This window comes from Telmatherina bonti (assembly GCF_933228915.1).
Source record: "Telmatherina bonti genome assembly, chromosome: 17".
Classification (NCBI taxonomy): Eukaryota; Metazoa; Chordata; class Actinopteri; order Atheriniformes; family Telmatherinidae; genus Telmatherina; species Telmatherina bonti.
The window spans coordinates 23,825,308-23,852,139 of record NC_136615.1 but is presented as its reverse complement, the minus strand read 5'-3'; the positions used below and the strand labels follow the sequence as shown (position 1 = coordinate 23,852,139).

Here is a 26,832-nt window from a genome sequence, read left to right as displayed (position 1 = left end):
CCCACAATGCTTTCCAGTACGAGCAGCAGGAAGGCAGCGACCTATCTGACATGTTATGCCATGGTGACTCCTACATCACGAGTTCTGTTTGGTGCACAGGATGATCTATTGCTTTCACACATTGTAAGCGAATCATAGCATGGTTCACTTGCAACTAAATTGAGACCCAATGGTTTTCAAGCAGACCAGATGTCTCTTCTTCAGTCTGCAAGACAGTGTGAAAGTGCATTCATGCTGCTTTAAAGGAATAATAGTGTATGTGGAAGGGGATCAAGGTGTGTTTAAAGTGGACCAAAAAGAAGACTCCATTTTAAGATGCAACCAAAAAAATGGTTGCATGGTTGCAAAAATGGTTGCAATGCAACCAAAATTGTAACAAGTGTGAGACCAAAAAAGCAGATAGTTTAAAAGGTCTGAAGGAGAAATGGAACGGTAGTCAGTGTGGGCTGTCTACTCTGCTGCAAGAACTACATAGATATGTTTGCTTACTTTGTTTTGATGTTCAACAATAGTTAAATGTTTATTTCTTCTTGGCTGTTGCTCAGATTTTCCAGGATCATCAGGATTTGCTTCCAAATATCAATAATATTTTATATCATTGGACATATTAGATGTTACCTTGGAATTCAGGAGGATCCAACCTGGTTTAAATGATTTTTTAGGCCTAATTTTGGTAATGACAGACATGTTGAGATCAACTCTTAAGGTTAAATTGAATGGACTTTTGCCCCAAACTCCTGTAGTCTGAACCAAACTTTAGTGTACAAAATACGTATGCAAAGCCAGTAATTTGACTCCAAGTCCTTGCTAAAATATTACTCTTACATTTAGGTACAAGTCAGAATGCACATTATGGATGTAATAAATTAAGAACAATCTTTTATTTTCTTGAAATATATTTTCTACAGATACATTTTCTAATATATTTGTACTTGTTCAACTGGTGTGAAGGAGCCAATTGAAAGGTTTGTCATTGGGACACAGCAATATGTGTAGAGTGAGGGAGAAAAAGGTTTGTGGAAACACCAGTTGTTTGTGAAGCAGATATTGCAGGGCACTATTTCACTACTACTTTGAGAAAGTGAGCCTGTTGAACAAAAAGTGTCCCTTAATAAAAGAAAGGGAAGGTGAGTGCATGTTACATGTTGAATGCTGGGTTGGCACGATAGTCATCAACATCAATATCTGAGAAAGTTTTTCCACCCCAGATACAACTCGATGCCATCAATTCAGATATCTTTTTGTTTTAGGAATGACTAATTATTCTAGAAAGCATTTTGGATAAATGTCTGTTTCAACAAAGCAGCAAGACAAATACTGAGCAGGTTTTAAATGTTATCGTTCCAACCCGTATAACACGCCCCTCAGAAGGAGTCAGCAGCATCTTGCAGATTCTGCAGTGGAAAATGCAAGTAACTGTTGCTCTTGCATTGTCCTGTATTATAGTGTGACATCAGTATCATGCATTCAAATGTTTTCACCCCAAGCACCTGGATAAAAGTCTGTACACACAAACACAAATATGTTCACACACACATATGAAACAGAACCATTGAATCCCAAAACTCTAATTTTATCAATTTGTTTTCCATTTTTATGATCTCCCTGCAAGGGTGAAGTACTTTTTAATTCTATTTAATGTTATTAAATGATATAATATAAATAATGGGTAGAAGTCATGTGTTGTTTTATATAGCTAAGCCTCTTGTACAGCAGCATTTACTGTAGTTGCTGCTGACTTTTTAAATTTAAATATAATCCAAGATGATAGAGCTTTGAGTTACTTTATACTAAACTTTCTATTGTTTTTATTAAATTACTGTCAACTGACATGAAGACAAACACACACACACACACACACACACACACACAATCACACAGTGCATTGCTATATATTCAGGAATGACAAATCTTTTTGAGCAAAACTAAAGTGTTGTAAAAGAACAATAACACAAAATACTTTAATGTTCTTAATCGCAGGGATTGGGAATTTTGGTTTCATACACATTATTTGTCAGTTTTCTGACATTTACATCTAACTTTTAGTATTTAAAGTAACTCAGTTAAAAATTTCTTTTCATGCTACAATCTAGATATTAATATTTGTAAATTTATATTAATTAACATATTAATCTAGTTTATTACATGTAGCAAATTAGATTAATTTTTTTTTTGGCTCTTTATTCCATAATGTGATCTATATATTCATTAAATTGCTGTGTCAATGAGCTCAGATGAGTGGAACTTGAACAGTAAAGAAGTATTTCACCTACAGTCAGTATTAAGAAAAATTCATATTTGAGAAGAATAGTAGGGAGAAAAGTCTCATCAGCATTTTACAGGATAGAACAACATTTTAAAACTAAGTAGGTGTGAGAAAACATGGTTGTGAAGCGGTTCTGATAGGACAACCCAAGGTTAAGTGCAAGAGTTCAGTCTAAGTCACAATAACACTGATAAAAACAAAACAAGAACAACAACAAAAAAAACCACTATGTCCATCCTATCCCTTATAGGCAGAGAACAGACCATCTACAGAAAAAGTATAACTTCAAAAACTATAAATAACTGTACATATAAAAAAAAAACAACATTTATATAAACTGAAAGAAGAAAGGATTATTAAGATAAGCACACGTTGCTGTGGAAAAAAAGTAAGTTTCTTTATTTTACACAGCACTTAATCCTCAGAGGATGATAGACTGCAGTAAAACCTCTGAGACAGCCAGAACCAGGCTGAATACGTTACAAAAACAAACCTGGTAACTTTTGTCAAGGCTGCCAGAACAGCTCATGCTGTAAAGATGCTTTCATTCATGACTGCAGCTGATGACTTTTACTATGTTTTAATCATGTTAATAGGGCAAAAGTAAAAATGTCAGCTTTTTTGGGGGCATTACTTGCATTAGCCTGGTGATGGAGACAGATAATTGTATTTCGTGCATCAAAGGGCCTAAGGCTAATTGAACTTTTAGCACAGTGAACATGTTATTACGGAAACAACCTATTACATAAGAATCCAGTATGTCTTCAAGATTCTTCTGTTTGGGTTGAAATAACAGCAAAAGCTACACAGTGCATGTACCCAGCGAAAATTCAATTCCTTAGAAGTCAAACATGTCAACCTTATTACTTAGCATGATCCACAACAACTCTAGGAGAAAGGATCATTTTGAAAAAAATGGATAAGTAGGTGAAATACTTATTTACTGTGTAATTATTTTCCTCTGAGAGGTTATGCACTTATGGAGCAAATTGTGTGTAAGACCACCTGTGTGTGTGTGTTTCTGGGATGGTACAGGGCCCGGGTGATCAGAAGGCATCAGAATGAGGTGAGCAGAGAGGAATGAGTCAGAATGATAGTTTGAGTGAGTTAGTTGAGTCTGGGTTAGTCCTTCACTTTTACTGCCACTCCTGTTTGAACACAAACACGCACACACACAGGTGTCACGGGCACAACATGTGGTGAAGCACAAATGAACTCAAGAGAGATTGGAATGGCACAAAAAAAAAAAAAAAAAAAAAAAAAAAAACAAGGACATCAACAGTACTTCTACTTCTAACATTACACACACTCTCACACGTGATTCTATGCTTTTTTTCAAGATGAGATGAGGACACACAATTTCTGCTCACAGGTGAGGTTAAACTGTACACAAAATATCATAAAGCAATACATAAACACACACCTCACAGCAATATTCCAGCTGGCAGATGATGTTCAGACAATGATGCCAGCGACTGTGTCATCACACTTGGGCAATGCCTACTGTTTAGTGCAGGGGTGAGCAACTCCGATCCTCAAGGCCCACAGTCTTACAAACATTCTGAGTTTTTTCGCTGCAACACACCTGAGACTCATCAGACTTAAATAGTAAACTGGTGCAGAGCTTGACATGAAGATGCACTAGCCTGCCAATTAGCCACAGATGTGAATCAGATGCTTTGCAGCACGTAAACTTCGATCACTTGCAGGACTGCGGCCTTGGAGGACCGAAGTTGCACACCCCTGGTTTAGTGTAAAATTTATCAAAAGGTATGTTAACCAAAAAAAAAAAAAAAAAAAAAAAAAAAAAGAAAAAAAATGTAAGTAATGCTTGAAGTCTCAACAGTTTATGAATTTGCCCATGAATGAAAGACATGTTGTCACAGCCACATTGTTTAGTGAACATTATGTGCAAGGCAGCTGTGCATGTGTTACAGCGTAGCATCGAAAACACGCCATTTATTGAACAGGAAAAGAAAACGAAACATTTCATTGTTAATTTGGCATAAACACAAGAATAAAAACACAACCATCAAACAGAGTGAACATTGTACACAGTGAAGAGAACTTCATACATTGAAAGCATGCCATGCACAGTTGGATGTCATAAACAAAAACAGCAAAGAGCAGAACTTTGTAGCTCCTCACGCACACACATCTGTCACTTCACACACCAAAATAAACTCAGGTAGATGTGATAAGGGGTTTTACTGAAATTAGTTAATAATTCAGCCTTTAAAAAAATTTTTATTAGCAAAAGTTAAGAAAAATTACCTTTCCTTTACTGCTTTTAAAGAAATGTAGCTGCTTTTAGCTGAAACCCAGGTTTGAATTCCACGCTCTTTCACCCACACACATCCCCACACGCACACACAGATATTGTAACAGCAAAGCATGCAGCATGCACATGCACAAACTGTAGTACACACTGAGCTGGATTTAGAGAGGAGGAGAGGGCCCCCACTCGTCTGAACGAGGGGAGGAGCACGGGAAAACAAGATGACAAGAGAAGAGGAGGCCCAGAGGTCAACATGAGGTCTTATGAGGTCAGAGGTCGGACAGGAAGAGCTGTGAGGAAGAAGAGCAGGAGAAGGGAGGAGCAGAAGAAGGAGGAATAGGAGGAGCAGGGCGGCTGGGCAGCAAATATGACAGGTTCGGAGAAAAAAGAGAAAGTGGGACAGAATCCTGAGGAAAAGAGAAAATTTGTAGCCTGAGAAGACATTGAAGCTGCAACAATGTCAACGATCAGACAAATGTAGTAGAGAATTAAAAATTTTGTCTTTTTCTCAGGAGAGAAAGACAGAAAAAGACAAAGATAGAAAGCAAGAAAGACAGAAGAATAGAAACAAGGTATGAAAGCCCAGAGAACACTATCATCAGTGAACCAGAGCCACTTTTGACTAGTGTATCCATCCCAGTCAGACACACACAGGCATGAGTGCACACACACACACACACACACGAATGCATGTGTGTACACACATACACAACCACACGTAATAAAATCTATATCATCTTCACACTTAAAGATTGAACAAACAAATGAATAATTACCCACATGTTAGGATTTAGCTTGTTTGGTTTGAATACATCTGTGAAAAGGAATTATCCTCGTTTCTCATATTAAATATTGAAAGCGAACGCCATCATGTTCAGGGCTACAGAATGAGGTGTGGAAGAGTGCAACTTAAAAAAAATGACTTGTGCCCCGCTGAGGAATCCACAGGGGGGATGTTTGTGCATGCTGACAAAGGCTGGGTTCATGGTAGAAAAATGACACCATTCCTCGGTCCTCTAAACATCATCATCATCATCATCATGTCAAGAGCAGCAAACCACCATGCAGCCCCAGTTCCTTTCAACTTACCCCTTCTGAAAAACGGGGGTCTAATAACTCGTGGCTTGTGCACTAGGCGTGATGGCCTTGTGTCCGTGATCTCTTGTGGGGCAACAGAAACAAGGTAAAATGGCCGTTACCCACACTCAGAGGAAACAAGGAGGATTTCAGGGGTTAAAGGTAAATAGGAACAGCAGCAAATTGTCGTGTGCCGAAAAGTCTGCCTCTGATTAAGGGATTTATACAAGCAGATGAGACCAGTTTGAATGCTGGTTTTGATGATAAAAAGGAAAAAAAGAAAAGAAGAAAGATTCCTCTGCTAAAATATGACTTCTGTTTAAATACCTGTTCTTAGAAATGTGTGTTTTTGTATTTTCAGACTGGTCATTGAATTAAATTTCTGATGAAAATAGCGTTTTTTATTTTTTATCATTATAGCCCATAATAAGTCAAATATCAAACAGCGACGTGTACCTTGCTTTTTCATGCTGTAGAAATAATTGTACAATTATTCCAATAACTTTAAATTTCAGCTCCAACTGTATTATTCAAAATGTTACATTTAAAAATCTCTGCAAACACAAAATCTCTTATGGATGTAGGCTAACTACTTCCTTATTCAGTGAATGGGGATTAGTAAATATGATAAACCGCCCACGTCTCTCAGTGCCGTCAAATTAGAACCATGTGCAATGTAAGATGGGAAATTATCCGGGGGCTTGTGGCTGTTTGTGTGGGTTAGAATCAGCAGCTAGCTCTCATTCAGACAATCGGCTGATTGTCTGCTAACTCCTGACTAATAAACTACAGCTTGGGCTAGCTTCTTATTTAATTGGTTTCCTCATAAAATAGCTGTACAGCCCCACTCTACATGAAATCCGGAGTGTTTTCATCAGTCTTTTACATGTAATAAGCTGTCTGCACCTTGCTGGGACTCCAGACATCTCCAGATGGCAGAGTTTGCCCGTTATATAAAATGCCCATCTCATGGACATTTCTGACCAGATTAAAAACTTAATTTACTCCTTATCAAATTAAGCATCATCACTCCATGGAAATTTAAATCATTAGAAGGAGCATTGCTGTCTTACTCTAGACTGTTGCTTTTCGCTGTAAATGGATAAATGCTACCTGATTGTTCCGGGTGATTTTGTATTTGATGTCTTTGTGTATCTTACCATTAATGACACTGGGAGACAGCAACGTGGAGTCCCGGTCACCAAGTCGACAGGCCCCCTCTTCTGAAGAGCCGGGTCCTGGTTGCGGGGCCTGGCCCTCCAGGGACGTGACAATGTCTGCACGGTCAATGTTCTTTAGCGCAGCATAGAGGCTCTCCACTGAGAGGCAGACACATCGAGGGAGACACAGACAGAGGCAGAAAGAGGAAGACAAACAGGAAGAGAAGTGCGTGGACAAGGATACAAACAAGAGAAGCATACAGGGAAGACCAGGGAAGATGGGAAGTTAGAAACTATTGCACATGGTAGACTAGCAGAGTTGAAATATGAAGAGAAGACTTTCTTTATTAGCAGATATTTCATATGGAAAATGAGTCTGCATTTATGACCAGAGCAAATAGTCTACTACAAATAAAGACAATGTTTACAATTAAACTGCATAAGTAACTGGCACCAAGGTCTGAGTATCAGCACAGCCATATGTGATGACAAAATACACTGCCTGGCACAAAAAATGAAAGAAAAGAGACTTCAATTTGCTCCAATGTCCAGTAAATATAGGACGCTGGAGCAGTGGAAGAAGGTCATGTGGTCTGATGACTTCAGATTTATACTGTTTCAGAGTGATGGCAGCATCAAGGTAAGAAGAGAGAGAAATGAAGTGCTTCACCATGATGTCTTTGGGAAATGCTGGAGAAGGCTTTGCACAGTGACCAGACTTTTCCATCATCAATACAATCTCTTAGAGCAAAATTAATGCAATACTGGAAGGATGTTAATCTTGTAACATTGCAGAAGATCATGGGAACAATGCCATAATCAAAGCTAAAGCTGGTCCAACATAATATGAACTATCTGATTAGCAAAATATACAGGGAAGGAATGTTGACCAAAAGCTATAACTTGATTACTGTCAATTCAGTCAAATTCTGGAGAGTTTTTTTTCTGTGACTGTAGAAAGCAGCATGATTAGCCAGAAACACGGAATAATTAAATGAGATGTGAATAGATAAAGCTTTACTCAGTTTTAAAGGGATGTGGTGTGTGACTTACTCTTGGCCCTTTTGCCTTCTCTACTGGCCCACAGATTGAGCAGGGCAGAGCTCTGGTCCAGCAATGAGTTTGGATTCTCCACACGGATCCTGTTAATGTCATCGACGCCGAACTGAAGCTCTCGTGCCAACTCTGACAGAGGGATAGGTAAAAACAAAACAACAAGAGGAAGGACAAGAACAAAAGCTTTTTAGGAAGCACGAGTACAAAACCTTTAAAGCTGAACACTAACAAAGACAATAACATTAACTATTGAGTCACATGTCACAGTTTAGTAAAATTTAGTTTTTTAGGAGAAAAGTTTAATCTCATTATAAATGTGTTGAAACTTAGAGACTTGGCAAAAGGAAACACTGATATATACAGGTTATGTTCTCCTGACAGAACATGAAATAGCCACAAAAATGATGTCCACTTTCCATGTCCTGCTAGTGTTTATTTAGCCAGAAATGCTTATGTGCTGATTATGAGTGTGACACTTGTCCTGCACAACATTGCAAATAGCAACAAACTGTGACAAAATGGCCATTTCTTTACCTTTTCAGAGATAGAGTTTGAATATTATACTATGACGTGATGAAGTGATGGAGCGTTTAGGGATATTTCTATTCATCCTGTAAGGTTTTTTATTCCCTTCTTTCATTTATGCTCCCTCAATTTATTTTTCAAACTAAAGTAAAGTAAAACTTAATATTCATGTAGCTTGAAACATTTAATAAGTTTCCTAAGTTTTCAAATAGACCCTGTGGTTGAAGAGATATGCTCATTTTACTTTAGGTATGCAATTTTTAAGCAGAAACCTATAAAATGAGCTCTGGGGTTAAAGGGATAAACCACCAGAAGACAACAGGTTAGGGCTTTGCTGCCATCTTGCAACTTATAACAACTCAGACAAATTTTCCTGTGACATGTTCTCTTGACACAAAGCTCCAGTCAAATTATGGGCTGCAAAAACCCAAATTCAGTAATACTGAAAACAAACTCCCAGCGACCTGAAGAGGTGCTCCAGTTCTGAAGATGGACAAACTGTATTTTATGCGGTGATGCTTATATAATCTGATTAAGTGGTGAACAGGTGTGAGGTGACTAACCTGCCCAGCTCAAACCCAGCTGTTCGGATATAATATTGATTTTGATCTCAGTCCTCTCCATGGCATTTACTGTGGCTAAAGAGAGAGAGAAAAAAAATCTTTTAATCGTACATATTGTAACATTTAGTTCATCAACACCAACAATGTGAAGGTTTACTGAATTAAAGGACTATATAGACTTAATATGAACAGTCATGTTGATACTAAATAATTATCCAGAAAAATGAATATTTTTGTAAATGAATATTTGTTTCCATATATTACTGATAGGTGTTTTAAATAAATGGTACACAGTTTCTTTTAAATTTTTAACCCCCTCGGCCCCCCGTACTTTCAATTAATATTCAGTGGTCTTAATACTGTAAAACTGGCTTAATTCTTTTTTTTAATAGCTATACTTACCTTTGTTGCTCTGTTGGAGAAAATAAGCAACACACAAAACATTTTTTTTTATCAGCATGGCCCCCAGGGTTAGGACACCATGTGGACAGACAGGAATTTGTACAAGTGCTTGTCTCACTAATCATACTAGCATTCAGTAACCATTACAGAGGGACTGAGTTGCAATGTAGCAGCGCTGTGTATTTGATAGACAGAAAAGGCCTTTCCTCATCCCCACCATCAGCTCCCTTTAGTCCAACCAGAACAGTCAACTTGACTGTTTATTTACTACAGGCCAGCATCAGGGCTCCTCTGTCTAACTCCACTGCGAGCTCCTGCCCATTCTCAGAGCTCAGCTACGGTGCTAATGCTAACATTACCTGCTGCCATGCTTTGGAAATCGCAGTGGAGACACCAGCGCCATGCAAAACCACATAACAGAAGTCATTCATCAATTGTTCTGAGCTACCAGGACACTCAAGACGAAAAGGCTAACTCGCCAGGTGCCATGGAGCCATTTTTAGTCATGTTTCAGACTGCTGCTAGTCTTTTTCACATTCAACCTAATTTCCTGTAACTGCACTGCGAATAACTCGGGCTGTAGAGCAGTGTGTTGCATCCAAGGCTTGGTCTTTGTGCCATGCGTGCACATGAGACAGATCAGGGCAAATAGAAAGGGCAAAGTAGGAAGCAGGGCAGTGGGTAAAGGGGCAGTGCAACATTCTGTGCCCATCTCCACTGTTTGTATATTAGGAGAGGGCTCGAGGTCAGGCAGTGAGACTCACCCACACCAGGCTCGTTCAGCGCACTGTAGCGCTCTCTCAGGGCAAGAGGGGTTAAAGTTCGTCTGCGCTCTTCACTCCCAACAACCTAAGAAAAGATGAGGGAATTTATCATGTTATTAAATGGAATATGTGAACCTTTTAAAAATGTTCCTAGATATTATTGTGTATCGATAGTCTGAACATTCATCTTTTAATTATTTTTAAAATGACATACATTAAAAATGACAATATTTCGGTAAATGAGCTCAGTATAGAAAGTAAGTAAAACCTTAGAAATATGGAGTCTGAACAACTCTAAAGGAGTAACTTAAAATATAAGAGAAAATTGTCATCAGCAAAAGTCCTGATGAGGGTTCAGTCTGAAATTAGCTGTTTTCTTTGTTGCCATTTTTTTTTATATTTCTTCCAAAAAAGCTTGAACTCATTTGTCAGATCGGAACTGGAAGTTAATTTGGTACTATGATTAAAGATGAATATACAAATCAACTCAAATCAAATTAAATCAAATCATATGTCTACTCTTTTCAATGTTTTCTTTTAAGTTTCCAACCTCATATAATCTCTCAGTCAACATAAAAGGCTGTTCTGCAAGTACTTTTTGTGGCGTTTTCAGATTGTTTCAATCTGGTAAACAGAGGAAAAAATGCAAATGACTCAGCATATATGATGACTCACACACATGGATGGAGACAAATTTAGCATCCTATGAAATCCAATGTATATATTTTACCCTTATCCCCTCCATCTGTAAATGGAAACAATGACTTTGCAGAAGGCTAGTCTGTGCATATTCAGGTCAGTGCAACCACTCAATTAGAGATTTTTTGGATAAAATTGCCTCATTTGCTTTGTTTTTACAACAAATCTATAAATATGTGGGGGATCATGTCACACTCCTCAACATCGAATAGAAACCTTTAATTGAAAACAAACTATATTTAGTACTTTTTTTTAAGTAGTCTGGAATCACATATGATAAAATAAACAGATTCAAATATACCGTAGACAAATATTCCTGACTTCCAATATGGGAAAAAATCTCTCAGAAAATGGTAGAAGGTTGCATAAACAGAGCTCACTTTCATCAGACAATGACAACTAGGGAAGTGTAAGCAACACATGCTTTTTGGAGGCAAGCTCTTACCTTCACACAAGGCGGCATGGTTATGTTCAGGTTACACAGCACATGCTGTGCGTCCTCATACTTGGTGCACTTCCGGAGAAAAGACAAAAACCCAGTGGCATCCTTGTTGCTATCTCTGACCTATCATTGACAGGTGACAGAAAACAAAAATAGAGCAAGAAAAAGAGGAGAGAAAGAATGGAGAAGAGGACAGCCAATGGAGGAGGAGATGATGAAGGAATAGAGAGAGAGAAATAAAGTTGAGCAAAAGGAATATGCAAGGAGAAATGGAGAGGATAGGAGAAGGAGGGAGAAAAAGAAACAGCACAAAAGTGTGCGTGAGACGAGAAGATCAGAGCAGAGAAGTAGAAAGAGGAAGAAAAAACAGACCAAAACGAGCGTTAGATCCCTCAACGGCTTCTTGAGCATGTGGCGCACTAACATGGGACGAGAAGCAGGGGGAAACAGGGATGAAAGCAGTCCACAGGCAGGCAAGAGGGAGAGATTTACCTGCACATTTTACCTGGACGTCTGTCAGACCAGACAGTTACAGAGTGACCGTGAGAGAAAGAAAGAAAGACAGTGAGACAGACACGTACAGACAGGCAAGGCCGCAAGAAAGGAAGGCAGGCAAAGAAAGTGAGGGAGTCACAGGACATGCAAACAGTTACCCAAGAGAGTTGTCAGCTAGATAGGTAGTTGTTGCATGACTACACAAATTCAACTAGCTGATACTGAATGGTTCTGTATGTGATACTGACAGACACATGGACAAAAAGAATGCATACAGCACAACAAAAATACATCAATATGGAAACAGGACAGACATGAAATGGCTTGTAAACAATTAAAGGGAAAAATTTGTGAACCATTTGGATTTACACACATTTATTTTCTTAAATTTTGCTTTCACATCAGGACACTGGCATGATTTAATGGCTTTCTACAATGTTTTCAAATTCCAATGAAATAGTAAACATAGACTCAAATTCCTCCTTTCAGCTGACATTGTTCAGATTGAAATGTGTGGCAGCACAAGTGAAAGTTATGATGGGACTATTTTCATATATAAATCTTCTTATGCAAACATTCAGCTGTCGATGTACTTGTAAGCATCATCTCTTCTAAGATTTAGTATATTCTTTCTTTTTGTTTTTTTCCCTCATACTACTCTATTTTGTATCCAATACTGAAGTCTACCAAAACCACTTGTCCTCCACTATGCCTTATTGCTGAAAAAGCTAAGATTTTATGTGTTGGCATGTGGTGCCACTTTACCTAAAACAAAATTATGGGAATTTTTGACAGTTTTTTTTTCACATTTGTTGTGTAAATTTCTCATGGTTCTCATTAACAAAGATTAGAACTAGCTATAGAGATGTTTGTGCATGTACTGCTAAGACCTCGTGGTGGTTTTATTCTGCAATGAAGGCCTCCAATTTCATCCCTGTCAGTGAAAGGCAAGACTGTATAAAGCTTTTGTAAAAGCTACAAGTACAGACAATCACATCGTTTTTCTAATACTGGGGTGTATTGGCTTTAGTGAGGCAATTTTATCTCAAGTTGTGACTAAGATCAAATAACTTTTTATCAGCTGTTCAGAAGGAAATCTTGGAAAGTTCCTTTCATGTAACTATGGTAACAAAGTATGACAACATGTCATCTATGCAAAGGCTATAATACAAAAGGGGAAAAAATACAACATAACATCACATCACTGTTAGGTTGAAAGTTTTTTGTGTGTTAGTAGTGCTGAGAGAGTGGAACAATTTTCAAAATATTCAGATGCTGAATAAGCATCTGCCAGCCTATAAGGACAGTGATATGCTAAAAGACACCAAAATCACCATATTAACAGGGTGTTTGGGGCGGTCATTGGGTGCCTAGGAGGGAAACTAGCTGGTAAGCGGATCCTTGATAAACTGAACCCGATAACTAAACAAAAAACAAACAAAACACCACAACACTGTATGAATACATGGCCAGTGAGATATAAACATGCATATAAACAGCCAGTTAGAGACAGACCTTGACAGAGACAGGCAATCTGTTATCTCTGAAGGCCTGGAAGCTGAAGCTACGAGGCTGCTGAGTGGCCTTCCGAATGGGCACTAAGTTCCCAGAACACTCCAGGTGCAGTGGCATGCCCTCCATAAGCTGTATGCAAGGTCACAGAATATTAAAATAGATTATTTCCTCTTCATCATGAAAACAGAAATGGCTTCGAGCAGCCATAATCACATTCACAATATCGATGCTAGAAGTAATAACATCTACTACTTTCCATAAAACCTTTGCATTTTAATACCGTGCTGACCATATCCCTTTACCCTGGTGCTGACCTCAATATCTCGACTGCGGGCCACTTCTGTGAAGTTTTCATGCAGTTCCAAAGTTTTGTCCATCTTGTCGTCTGTCATGCAGTAACAACGCAAGCGTCCTTCACGCGCTTCGTTCATTTTTGCAAAAATAACAAACTTGGCCATGTATGGGACAGACATCAGCTCCCGGTACAGCAAGTTGGCAAAGGTAACCGCCTCAGCCGTACGTGGACAGTCTGCCAGCCAGAATCTGCACGTAGTAAAAGAGAAAAGTTGACCTTCAGTATATAAGATGAGGTGACAAGTGATGAATTTGTTTTGACTGGTTCTCACCTAGCAGACACATTGGTGGTAAAACTGGCGCAACTGTTGGCGTACATCAGTTTGGTGGTTCCAGTGATGTCCTCCCACTGAGCTGGTGCTGTTCCACCTACATTAAAACAGCCACAATTTGTCATCCGTGCTCCTGAAAATACTGTTTTCTACACACTTTGTTCTACTTTTTATTCATGTTACTTATACTAACCAAATCAAGACTAAAAGTCACTTTTACGTAGAAATTTAGTCTTTCTTTAATAATCCTTCCAGTGAGTTTTATAGTACCTATAACACTGCAGAGGAGGCGCAAACTAGTGGTATCTCCCTCGCCAGCATCACGAGGACTCTCCCTCCAGGACGGTGGTAAAGGAATACGAAGTCCTATTGGACGGTGAAATTTGCGCCGACGAGGTTCGATGGTAACCACTGGACTGAAGGTCGCCTGGTTACCAAGCTGCCTAGTCAGCAGTTCATCAGGGATAGGTTGTGCCTGGGGATTGAATGTCCATGGAAAAGCTTATTGAAGAGATGCAGAATCAACATTTTTAAGGACATTTAGTTAAAAATGTTAAAGTGTGTGATAGACAACATGGAGCACAAACACAGAACAGCAAGTCCAAAAGGATGACACGAAGGCGTAGAGCTAACACAAAGAGGCAATAGAGGACTAAATGTGCAGTAAATGGAACCATCAAACTCGCAGCCATACTCACACATGCAACAAATTCATAATCACAAGTGACCCAACTCAGATCAGTGCATCAGCTCGGTCAGTGTTGCTCACAACTTAAATCAGGGAACTGAGGAGTGATGAATGGCTGGATAAAAGGAAAACATAAACAGACCAGCGTAAGGTACAGCAAAGCTCAGACCCATGCAGTTTCCTGGCAATACTGTAACATCAGTGCACTGACAGACAATGTAAAAAAAAAATGTTGTCAAGTGAGCCAAACAACAGACATGGAGGAGCAATAATCCATCATAATCTTTCTGTATTATAAAAAGAATAATTTATTAAAATGGTTTTAAATTTCAAGTGATATCCATTGTTTAAATATCAAAATTCAGCATATGAATAAATCAGTCCACATACAAAAAGCACTACAGTCAACCAAATCTCCATGACTGATGGCATCGCTCATACACATTCAGACGGCTCGTCAACTTAAAGGCAAATTTTTTTGTCAAATTGCAAATCAAAGAGACTTAAAGCAGCATAAACAGAAAATGGGCCAAACGTGCTGGCATAAATAGCTAAGTTACAAAATTAGCTCAACTTTTATCGTCGATGTACAAAACTAAGATTGTGTTGATAACACAAATAAGAAAGGCATCCAGAGCTTTGAATCTATCGAAGACTTTTCTCTTGTTTTGTCTTCTAACTTGTCCATACTTACAGCCTTCTTCCACATTTCTACAGTAGTCTGATCCATCTTATTACCTGCAGTCCCAGCCTCACTCTCTTGGTGACAGCAGTCTCAGGGAAGATGGCCTCGACGTGGGGAACCAGCTTGCTGGTCAGCCGGCCGCCCTCTGGACCAATGAGATCGCTTTCCTGTTGAATGCGGGAGACTACCGCAAAGTAGAGGGGGAAGTCGGTGGAGATGATTCGACGGATTCTCTTCTTCTCCAGCTCCTCTAGACTCTCCAAGTCTGCAAACGGGCGAAAGGATGGAAAGAAAGAAGGGAACTAATAAGTAAACTACACATTGAAAAAGTACTTTTAGCCTCAAGTGGACATGAAGCATTGTTTATTCAAGATATGCTGCTGCTTCTCGCCGGCATATCATCAATTAACAGCGGCTGCCTTTAAAATTAAGCTGACCTTCATCCATGCCATTCAGAATAGTTTCCAAAACTTCATCGCCATAACGATTGCGATGTTCCTTCCAGACGGAACCATTTTCACTGCGAAGGACCACTAGCTCTCGGTCACCATGACCCAGTGAGGCAAAGTGAGGGATTTCCACTATCACAGGTCTGTGGAGAAAATAACAGCTTAAATAAAGCTTTAAAATCATAAACAAAACATTCATGAACTATTGATACACATTGGCGCACATTTGTTTTAGAGATATTGGACACTACAAATTCCCAGACTCACAGTCCCAGAGTCTGACTCACCCAAGGAATTGCATACTGGATGGTCCCAGGGAGATAATCCTGCTTGCTAGGCCCTCCCCCTCCACCAGTGGAGGAGGTGTGGTCAGTTTCTGGGGTTTAACAAGCCGACAGGTGATGCGGGTTGGTGCAGCGCAGGTCCGAGGTGGGATGATCACCCTTAGGCCGTGGTGTCTGCTGCCTCGCATGGAGCCTCCACGAGCATCCACCATGAAACTCACCAGGAAGCTGAGTGTCATATGGTGAGGTTGGGATTTAATCAAGAAGAACAGCTGGAAACTTGACTCCATTTAGTGATAAAAATAACAAGACTGAGCCACAAGATTTAAAAACCATTACTGGGATTTTCTAATGGGACTTAATCCCAATGAAGTTTTCATAATTTAGCATCAGGCTGTATTAAAATGATGGAGTTTAATGGATGAAATCTCAGGACACTTTTGACTGCCCCTGTAGACCACCACTTTGCAGCTGGATGTTTTTTTGTCCATAACTGATGCAGCTGAGCACCACTTACAAGCACAGAATGATAACCAGCCTGTACAACACTTCCATGAGTTGCTGAAACTAATTTCCGAGGGGTTACCGACAAAAATGGGTACAAAGGATTCTTAACCGAGTAACTGTGTGCAAATGGGTGGGAATAACAATGTGTTGCCAAAGTGGGGTTAATAACGTCTATTAAAAAGTACCTTCACATGAATGCTTAGAGTCAAAGTTTCCCAGCAGAGCATTGTAATGTAAGAAAATTACAAGCATCATTAACTTTACCATCAATAATGTTAATGCAGACGCCAACTGGTCCTGGCAAGTGCTTTCTCATATATCCCCTTGTACGGACACATCTACTGTACATGTAACATAATCTCCAGAATATCTGCATTCAGCAGCATCGACTATATTTACCTGCATAAATATAGTATAATATATAGTATAATATATAAAAGTATATAGCATAATAACCTGTCTCATTTTCTTTTTTCCACCTTTTAATTTCTCCTTAAGATTTGAGCCCTTCAGCCCAACATCACAAAACCTAACCAGCCTACAATGGCATCAAACTAGGGCTACAGGAGAAAAATCCTCACAAGATGGCGCTTCCATCCAGCATGTAAAAGCATTCTTTATAGGTTTAATGAGGTTCAGATGGGCCTCACTATTCAATTCATGAACCACAGTCCTCATCCTGTTAGAACGGAGTACAATGTATGCACCTCATTTGTTTGTAAGAAGTCTGAAAGATGTCCACTTCACTTCTTGACAAGGCACTAATTTGCTGCGAGCTAAATTCTTTTGTTACTTGGTCCATGAGGAAACATGTCAACAGAAAAAAGCACAACACTAGCGAGCGGAAAGAGGGCATGTTGTCACTTATCCCAGAGGAGCAAGATAAGCTATACATTTTTTAATCAATTCCCTTCCTGTGCTGGAATAAGACTAGGGGTCCAATTTAATGGCCCTGCTGAGTTACCACAAAAGTCTGATGCAACTGAGCATGAAATCAAAGCGTATGATGATCAGTTTTCACTGAAGCTGCAGAGTCATTCTGCAGCATCAACAGTGCAGCTACATGTCTCAAGTGTTGACTTTGTGAACATGATTTCCCATTTGGAAATCTGTGTTTTTCCTCTTACAACAACTACAAAAAATAGACACTTGTGTGTCTTTCTCTTTTTTTTAAAAAAGTGTTGTAGGCCTACCTGTTATTTTACTAAGTAAAATTTCATTGTCAGATGCATTTGTTATTTGTCTTATTTGTGATAAAAAAAAACAAAACAAACTAAACAAAAAAACAATCATTATTATGTTCACAAAATACCTTCAAAAATTATTTGCCACCAGATAGATACCTTGTGCACATAAACCACATATTTGAGATTAGGTTTACTGCAAAATTTTTACTCAATTACGTTGCTGCTGTAACACTAAAATAACCCAGCCTGGGTTTAATGAAGTATGTCTGATCTGATCTTTTATCTTCCATTTTCTTTGCAAACCTTATTATTAGTATTTAGGCTACTCTTACGTTTAGTTATTTTTATGGATGCAGTACTATAAAATACATTTGCAATACTTTTAAATATTGCTGAATCGGCAAAACCTCATCATAAACATAACAAAAAAATACCAAATAATAAAATGTTAAGTTCCTTAAAAAAAGGATGATTATAAACCAGTAAAATATTTGAGTAGCTCACCCTGTGTGAATGGGGCTGGCCACAGGACTGACATTGTCTGAAGTCTCGGTAGCTGGACTGCTTGGGATCAGCGAGTCTTCGTCATACTCTTTTGGCAAAGGGATAGGGGTGTGCTGAAGTGAGAGAGGGGGGTAAGTGAAAGGCAGTAAAACATTTGAAAGCTGCATCACAATTACAAGTGAAAAGATAAGGACAGAGAAAACAACTGGAAAAATGGGTAGAAGGAAAAATAGAGAAAGGCGACAGAAAAGGTGATGACAAATGTTTCTCCATGAAATGTTTCTCCATGAAGTACACATGTTCAGTTGCTTGTTAACACAAATACTAATAAGCTGATCACATGGCAGCAGTTCAATGCTGCAATAGACATAGACATAGTCAAGATTACTTTGTGAACCGCAAACCAAGCATGGGAACGAAATAGAAGGTAATTTAAGTGATTTTAAACATGGCATGTTTATTGGTGCCCTGCATTTAAGTGCCTCTCCTGTCTGCTAAGAACAAGTAACAGAGGCTACAGTTCACACTCGTGGAAACAATCTGCTTTGTATTCAGGCAGTTGTTGGTTGTGTAATGTTGTCTGGGATATTTTCTTGGCACACTTTGAGACTTTTAGTAGCATCTGATCATAATTCAGACAGTATTGTAAAAGAATATAGTTTCTGAGCATGCCACCCCTTTATGACCACACTGTACCATCTTCTAATAGCTACTTCCAGCAGGACAGTACAACATGTGAAAAAGCTCATATCATCTCCAACTGGCTACTTGAATATGACAGTGACGTTGCTGGACTTCAAGGGTCTTCATAGTCACTCAGTCTTGACCTAAAACAGCCCTTTGGGATGTGGTGGGATGGAAGATTCTCATTATGGGTGTACAGCCATCAAATATACAGCAACTGTGTCAACGCTATCATGCCATTATGGAACAAAAACTCAGATGAATGTTTCCAAAACCTTGATGAATCTATGCTACTAAAAATTAGGGTGCATTCACATCAGGATATTCTGCTAGACTTGGTCCGATTGGGGATTTGGCTCAGTTGTAGGGGGGTGTATCCATTCAGAATTAGATTGCATTCACGCTGCACTTTGGTCAAACGTGCAAAACCTTTACAATAATATATCCCCATTCCCACCAAAGGTGGTGCTCCACTGGTATCTCGCAAAAGGGAGGACAAGAGCCGCGTGAAGAAGAAAAACAATGTTGCGAGTTAGACATGGAGACAAAACTATAGCTGTGTTGGGTTTTTTATGTTGTCTTCTGGAAGTATACTGCAGAAATATACTGCAAAAATGGGCGCAGTATGAACGACAGACGAGGCAGATGACTCTTAAAGCGATCTATATGTATTTACCCACAATGCAAAGGTATGTCAAATGCAGGAAGTGACTTTTTTTTTTTGTAGTCCACTTCCTGTATTTGGCCCGCTTGAAACGTGCCAAGACCTGCGTTTGTAGGCGGACCGAGTCCACTTCTTTGGTCCGAATCAGAATTAATTTGGTGCTTTCACAGCTCCCCAAACAAAGCGGACTTTTCCGAGCAAATGGACTTGGATTCGAATCAAAAAGGCTGATGCGAACGTGTCCTTAAAGCAGCTCTGAAGGCAAAATGGGATCCAACCCAGTGCTAACTAGAAAAGCACTCGGAGAGCGCAAACCTCCACCAAGGTCTTGAAAAAGTTCCTGGATCCAAACGGTGATCCGGATCACCAAAAAAATTAAATCAGTTCTTCCTTTTCACATTTCCAACAACTCCGGAAAATGTCATGAAAAGTTTGAGTTATTCTGAACACAAACAGACAAAAAAAAACAGACAAACAGCCGATAAAAATATAACCTCCTCTGCGGAGGTAACAATGTATTCCATATTAAGTAGCCAGTGAGTGTATGACGTCAGCAGAATACAGTAATAAATGCTCACAAAATCCACAAATGAGGCATACCTGGTCCAGCTGAACTGTCTCTGGTGACACACAGGGGATCCGAGGGATAGCAGGGGAATACGGCCTTTACCAGTGGAAAGCGAAAGACAATATACAGTCAGAGTTTGCACAGTTCACCTCAGCTCCCATCAAAATACACTATACTATATGACTTACGTGGTGCCCATACCACCCTCAAAGTCTCTGAGGGTCTTCTTTGGGGAGAGAAAGTCATCATCCTGGTCCTTGAAGTCGTCAAGTTTCAAATAACGAGCTCCATCCATCCCAAGCAACTCATCTCCTGATGGCAAAATTAAAAAAGGTCAGAGGAGGGGGAAAAGAGATGAAAAAAAGTAAAACGGGCATGGAACAGGTTGCAGAAAAGAAGATTGTGAGTTAAGAGAGAAAAGGATGCGTCCAAGGGCGTATGTGGAAACGATGCTCGTGTCAACTTTCATGTTCGCTCACGATATGTCCTAAATCAATTAAAAAATATCTAACAATGGAATTTCCTTCAATTTCGTTACATTTAAACATTTATTTCATGAGTGTCAGTTTCTGTAAGACTGAGCTTTCCACTTCAAATATGAATAGTTTCAGATGATTTGATCCAAAGATGAAAACCATAATTGTAACACCGCCATCCTTCCCTTCCCTTCACCTTTATAAAAACACAGAAAAAAAAATGGCCACAAAGCAACTGCAAACATTTCAGTCAAAGCGATGGAGTCAGACCAACAACGATGAGAGCCAATGGAAACCAAAAGAGTGAAAGAAGAGGATTGGTAAGACAGTGAGTATTAACAGTTTAGAAGGACACTGCATGGACGGCAAACTGCAAGGCACCTGGTGACAGCTTTTTTAGTGAGCATGCCCATTAAAGATGGAATCACATGTGGTGATGGTTGTTTCTGTGTAGGAGAAAACACCTCAATTATTAAATAGGAATGATACTTAAATAATAACTATAACAGTAAGAGCAACATATAAAAACCACTTAACAAGATGGAGATGTTTACAGACGATTTGACATCCACCAGAACAAGCTGCTTGGGAGAAGCTATAATGAAATCAAAGAATATAAAAACACCAAAACATTGGAAGAAAATAAATCAATAAATTAGGTTTGCATGTGGGAGTGCTTCCAAAAATTGTTGCAAAAAAGTGATTTGAATTCAGTTATTTAAAGTAGGGAAAAGGCTCAATGAACAGCAACTGTGTGTGTTGTTTGCTGGCGTGCCACAGCTGCTTCACAGCACGAGTTGAATCTACTAATAGATCAATTAGGCTGTTGCATGTAGAAAAAGCAGCCATTTTTGTTTTATATGCAGAAAAAATTGGAATTCTGATAAAAAGCTGACACACATTTACAATAAACACTGGTAAAAGGAAAATGTGACTACATGCTGATGAAAAACAGACTTTTTTTTCTACAAATTTCTGAACAGGAGGCAAAGGAGAAGAGTACAGAGATATGACAGAAAAGATAAAAATAGAGAACAGCAAACAGGGCTGGAGTTGAGAATAGAACTGATTAAAAAGACAATTAGTGACACACAGAGAAAATGAGAGAGTGAAATTGCAATGAAGGCGCAAGTTTAATAGCCACCGGATCAGACAAGGCAGAGAGACAGACACAATCCTACCTAAAGTTAGCTGGGCAACCCCTACAAAACAAACAGAAAAGGGTGTTATAAGCAGTCTTAAATATAAGCATTTAAATGCATGGTTCGATATGTCAGTGTACTTCCCCATGCAGTCTTCTTCTAAGTAGCAACAACAGAGCTGAAAATGAATGATCAAAGCTTTGCAGATGATAGGCTTTACACAATCAAGTCCCCTACCTTCATCTTCCGAAACATCCAGAATCTCATCCACTGTCTCAGGAAAACTCATCCGATGTTTTTCTGTGGTGATCTGTAAAGAAGTGGAGGGAAATTAGATGTAAAGAGGAATGGCAGAGACAGACAAAAGCAAGAAAAGAAAAGAATAGACTAGGCTGAATTCATTTGCAAGCAGGTGAGGGAGCAGAGCGTGATTGACTTGACTGAACATCAAAGTTATCATGTGTCGAAGCTTTGTTCGTCATGTATGCGCATGAACCATGCGGGATGTGTTGCTCACCGTGGAAACAGACTCCTCGGTAACCAGCTTCAGCACATCAATGACAGAGATGTAACCCAGGCGCTTAGCAATGCCCAGGGGAGATGTCCCATTCTATGCAGAGCAATGTGAGAAACATTACCAAAAATATTCTTATAGATGTTTTACATTTCAATCAAATTAATGCACAGTTTCTAAAGCATTTCTGCTTTTTATGGCAGTGAAAAGCAAAGGAGGTAAAATGCAATAGGCAAAGCCACTTGTAAAAATGGACCATTTTAAGGTTAATAATGCGCATCAATGCTCTGATGAAATACCAGGAATGATATCCTATAAAAAACTTTATTAAAAAAAATATTATTGTCTCTGTATGCATAAATATGCAACAGGCCTAATTAAAGATTCCAGTTTATAGTAAATCTTGTGATTTATGTAATTCATATATATGCAATGAGGAACTCATGAGTAATTCCAGCAAGAACAATGGGCATGTAGATGAATGCAGAGCTGCATGTAAATTGCAACTATGATTAAATTTAAATGCAAATTCAAAGCTATTTCTGTCTTTAGCATGTGATTGCACAGACAAGCAACAAGCTTTATTAAAAAAAAAAGCCTATTAGTTGAGTTCCATTTAATATTTACGCATCCATACAGCACTGAATATTTAGTATGCAAACTATGTAACCCAGAAAGAAGGACATGGATGTCTCACTGAAGTTATTTCATTGGGCAGTGCTCCATGTTTCAGCAACAGGGTGACGATATCGGTGTGGCCCTGCTGAGCTGCCTGGTGCAGAGGCGTGTAGCCCATCTATAGAAACAAAAAAGGCCAGAATGCATTTTCAGACAAAAGAATAGCAGAAAGAGCAGCGTTTAAAAGAAAGAGAAAATGGTGAGGAATTTTACCCTTGTTTTTGCATTCACGTGAGCCTGCTGCTGCAAGAGGAACTTTACCATCTTGATGTTGCCATAGTGACAGGCCACATGAAGGGGTGTGTAACCCATCTGAGAAGATGAAAGAGATTTTATTGATGCCTCCTGACTGGCAGCTGGATTCTTGTGCAAACATTTGTAAACACAAACAAACATGACATGTGTAGAAAGGAAACAAAATGTAAATGAGTAAGTTATTTAAATTCATGTTATTTTGCATGCATTTTTTTTTTTTTTTTTTTTACAAATAACACAGCACATACAACAAATACAATATTTTATGCATGAAAATAGAAACACTTCCATCTATATTTACTGGACTACTGTTGGTTTAATTGTCATTTGGTAGAAGATTCAGGATTATCTTGATTATCAAATAGTCTAACACAGATGGAAAAGGACAGGGATTTTATCCAGGAAATCATTGTTGATTTTTAACTTATACAAAACGGAACGGTCTTTGTTATCCTGTGAACCAGTGGAGAACATGTGACTTACCCGTGATGCAGCATAAACAGATGCCCCCTGTTTGACCAGCGTGTCAGCGATGCCAACATGACCTTCTTGAGCTACAAGATGCAGAGGCGTCAGGCCATTCTGAAAGACAGGAAATGATTAGTACTTTAAATCTGAATTCAAAATGCAAATATTTTCTACTGCTGAAAAGAGGGGTTGCAAAAACTCATTTATTCATTCATTTTCCTAACCGCTTAATCCAATTCAGGGTCGTGGGGAAGCTGGAGCCTATCCCAGAAGTCTTCGGGCGAAAGGCAGAGTACACCCTGGACAGCTTGTAAGTCTGTTGCATGGCAGGGGTTGCAAAAACTCCTTATGCTCAAACCTAGAAGTCTTTCTGGGCTACAAAACCATGTGAAGCTTGTAAATCGTAAAAATGTCTGGGTCCCGGGGGGTATGGGGATCCTCAGCTGTTTTTTTCTTTTCTACTCAACTGCTGTTTATCTTAAGTTTAAGCTCTTCTGATCATCCATTTATACATTCATCCTTATATATTTAATTGTCCTGTGATGTTATCCTTGATCCATCCATCCATCCATCATCATCCACGTCTCCTACTTTGCCCAATCCTTCTCTATTTATCACATCCCAACCTTACTTATAAATCTTTCATGCCCACACATCCATTATTCCTCCCCTTTTTCACCGCCCCCTTCATCCCCTTCCTTCTTTTTCAGTCCCTGGGGGATCTGAAGTTAGTTTAGGACAATGGCCAATCAGAGTCTACTTCCAAGCCACCAGATGTCCCAATAGAGCAGAACAAGAGAACTTTCAAAGTTACCCTTGCCCATGTGTTATGTTGTGGTGGTTTTTTTGTGTCTTTTGTTCTTGTTTCCTGTTTTATTTAGTAGATCTTCCTGTTTAGCTCTCCTGTGTATTGTATCCTGTTTTGCTTCCCGTTCATTATTTCAACTGGATTTATTTAGCTTATCAGTTACACCCATCTCTCATTTTCCCTGTATTTACACCACTTGGTTTCTCTTCTCTGGTTGATTGTTTGCTTGTCAGTTCCTAGTTCTTCCCCGTTCAGTTCTTCAGTATTAAAACAATATTCTCAGCACTTTTTCAGCCTTCCTGCCTCTCAGTTATGCATTTGGGTCCACACCTCCACTCCCATTGACACCATTCTTCTCATTGTTGCATCTAAAACTATGACCCCTCGCTAAACCATTCATCTTGGTGATGTGTCTCTGTTTGAGTACAAGGTCCAATGATGTTATAACCTATCTTCTTGTCAACATGAATACAGCTGAGCTCTATTGGCGTGTCATTTTCATCATATTTCAGTATACCTTGTTTCCTAGATTTACGTTGGCCTGCTTGGAGATGAGCAGGGCCACCATGTCTGGTCTTCCTTCCTGTGAAGCCAGGTGTAGAGGCGTGATGCCTTGGAGGGATTCAGCATTGGGCGATGCCCCGTTCTGAAGCAGACAGCTTGCCACCTCCATCTGGTTTTGTTTGGCCGCTATGTGCAGAGGAGTGTAACCGTTCTGTGGAGAAGAAAGAAGGATGTACAGACACAAAGCAGCATGGACACTGCTCCTCTTAAGCACACGTGCAACTTTAAAAGCTGTTGTGTGAGAACACTACGAAAATAGCTGCATAAATCACTGTGAGTAACACTCATTTGTCGGCGATCCATTTGGTATGTTGTGTCAGCCTGCCTGTGTGAGTATGTGCACACTCATATGTGAGCATCTTACTCGGGCAGTGCTGTGTGCAGATCCTCCTTTGCTGACCAGGAGTTTTACAACATCCAGGTTGTTGTGATGGACGGCCACATGAAGGGGTGTCAGACCATTCTGTTAACCACACACATACATATGAACATATATAAACTCACGCATGTACAAAACCACACAGAAACATGTATATATGAGACACATACAGCCCATTTATAAAGCAGCAAAATTAGCTCAATGAGGTCAAGCTTTTATGCTTAACTGCTCCACACAATGTTGTTGTTTCCAAAGTATAGACACACACACAATGACTCACCTTCCCTGCTGCATTAGGGTTGGCTCCTCTTTCCAGAAGGAGCTCTGCCACATCCACTTTTCCATATTTAGAAGCAACGTGAAGAGGAGTAAAACCTTTCTGCTCAAAAGAAAAAACAAACAAATAAAAACAATTACTTACTATAATACATGTACAGTACAAACACTGAAGCTAAAAAAGACAAGATTTAAAAAAACTGTAATTTTATAGTCTACTCCACTTTTGTCATCTTGACTTGTTGTGCTCCGGCATCCAGAAGTATTCGAATGGTGTGGGCGTGTCCCTCCCGTGCAGCAATGTGTAGGGGTGTGTGACCTGCAGTTGTGGCCGAGTCAGGGTTAGCCTTGTGCTCTAGAAGCAGCTTGACGAGCTCCTTGTGGCCCATACGAGCGGCACAGTGTAGGGGCGTCTGGTCATCCTGGAGGGCCGAAAAGTTTAAATAAAAAACACAAATAATTAAGAGCGTGAACAAATAAGACACTGATAAATTTCTTATAAACTTAGTATTGACATTATTTAAATTTCATGACCTGCAGAATGGAAGCTTTTAGAACTGTCTGCAGTCTTTTGTTATGATGGATGATAACATTGTGTTTTCATTACTTTGATTTTGTTTGTTGGCATCTAAAGCAACACATAACAGAGAGGACTTGGAGAATGCTCCTCTACGTACTGCTTGAACAGTGGGAATTAAGTTGCCTACATGAGGATCTACTCCTGTCTTGCTTCAGGGTGGAACTTTAACAATATCAGAGTCCTATAAGCTTCACCATCATGAAGTAGGACTTATTCCTATTTGGTAAATTGGACATTTCTCTGATATGCTGCATCCACAGTTTGTCATTCAAAGGCAAATACAGTTTATATTTAATGCTTTCATCGAAAAACATAAAAGTTTCACATTTTTACAATAAAAAATGTCACATTAGAACATGACACTTTTCACATTTTTACAATAAACTATCATGTTATATGGTCCAAATTTTTAAATTTGTTTAACAGCTATACAATTCCCCAGTTAAAGTGACCTTAAAACCTGCATGAAAACTAAGACTGAAATCATATGGCTTGGAAAATGTGATCTGCAGACCCTGTTGTCACACGGTAGTCATATCAACAGATCTGCGGTGTTGTCCTATTAAACTGTGTTCCCACTAACTTGTCTTATTGTTTCATTTTC

The 26,832-nt window shown here is 39.2% G+C and overlaps 1 protein-coding gene across 1 annotated transcript in view; it reads right to left on the bottom strand.

Moving 5' to 3' along the window:
- Positions 1 to 26,832, bottom strand: part of ank1b (ankyrin 1, erythrocytic b) — a gene marked incomplete at both ends in the record, with an annotated part of 72,889 nt that overhangs the window by 5,390 nt on the left and 40,667 nt on the right. The window contains 26 exons of the mRNA XM_079256050.1: positions 5,634 to 5,705; positions 6,782 to 6,940; positions 7,835 to 7,966; positions 8,926 to 9,000; positions 10,092 to 10,176; positions 11,236 to 11,355; positions 13,243 to 13,371; positions 13,557 to 13,785; positions 13,869 to 13,965; positions 14,139 to 14,343; positions 15,295 to 15,506; positions 15,679 to 15,833; positions 15,978 to 16,202; positions 18,173 to 18,285; positions 20,121 to 20,184; positions 20,277 to 20,400; positions 21,746 to 21,766; positions 21,944 to 22,016; positions 22,224 to 22,316; positions 22,918 to 23,016; positions 23,112 to 23,210; positions 23,637 to 23,735; positions 24,947 to 25,144; positions 25,358 to 25,456; positions 25,653 to 25,751; positions 25,873 to 26,070. Of these exons, the coding sequence (XP_079112176.1) occupies positions 5,634 to 5,705; positions 6,782 to 6,940; positions 7,835 to 7,966; positions 8,926 to 9,000; positions 10,092 to 10,176; positions 11,236 to 11,355; positions 13,243 to 13,371; positions 13,557 to 13,785; positions 13,869 to 13,965; positions 14,139 to 14,343; positions 15,295 to 15,506; positions 15,679 to 15,833; positions 15,978 to 16,202; positions 18,173 to 18,285; positions 20,121 to 20,184; positions 20,277 to 20,400; positions 21,746 to 21,766; positions 21,944 to 22,016; positions 22,224 to 22,316; positions 22,918 to 23,016; positions 23,112 to 23,210; positions 23,637 to 23,735; positions 24,947 to 25,144; positions 25,358 to 25,456; positions 25,653 to 25,751; positions 25,873 to 26,070 (3,274 nt within the window). The remainder of the gene's footprint in view (positions 1 to 5,633; positions 5,706 to 6,781; positions 6,941 to 7,834; positions 7,967 to 8,925; positions 9,001 to 10,091; positions 10,177 to 11,235; positions 11,356 to 13,242; positions 13,372 to 13,556; positions 13,786 to 13,868; positions 13,966 to 14,138; positions 14,344 to 15,294; positions 15,507 to 15,678; positions 15,834 to 15,977; positions 16,203 to 18,172; positions 18,286 to 20,120; positions 20,185 to 20,276; positions 20,401 to 21,745; positions 21,767 to 21,943; positions 22,017 to 22,223; positions 22,317 to 22,917; positions 23,017 to 23,111; positions 23,211 to 23,636; positions 23,736 to 24,946; positions 25,145 to 25,357; positions 25,457 to 25,652; positions 25,752 to 25,872; positions 26,071 to 26,832) is intronic.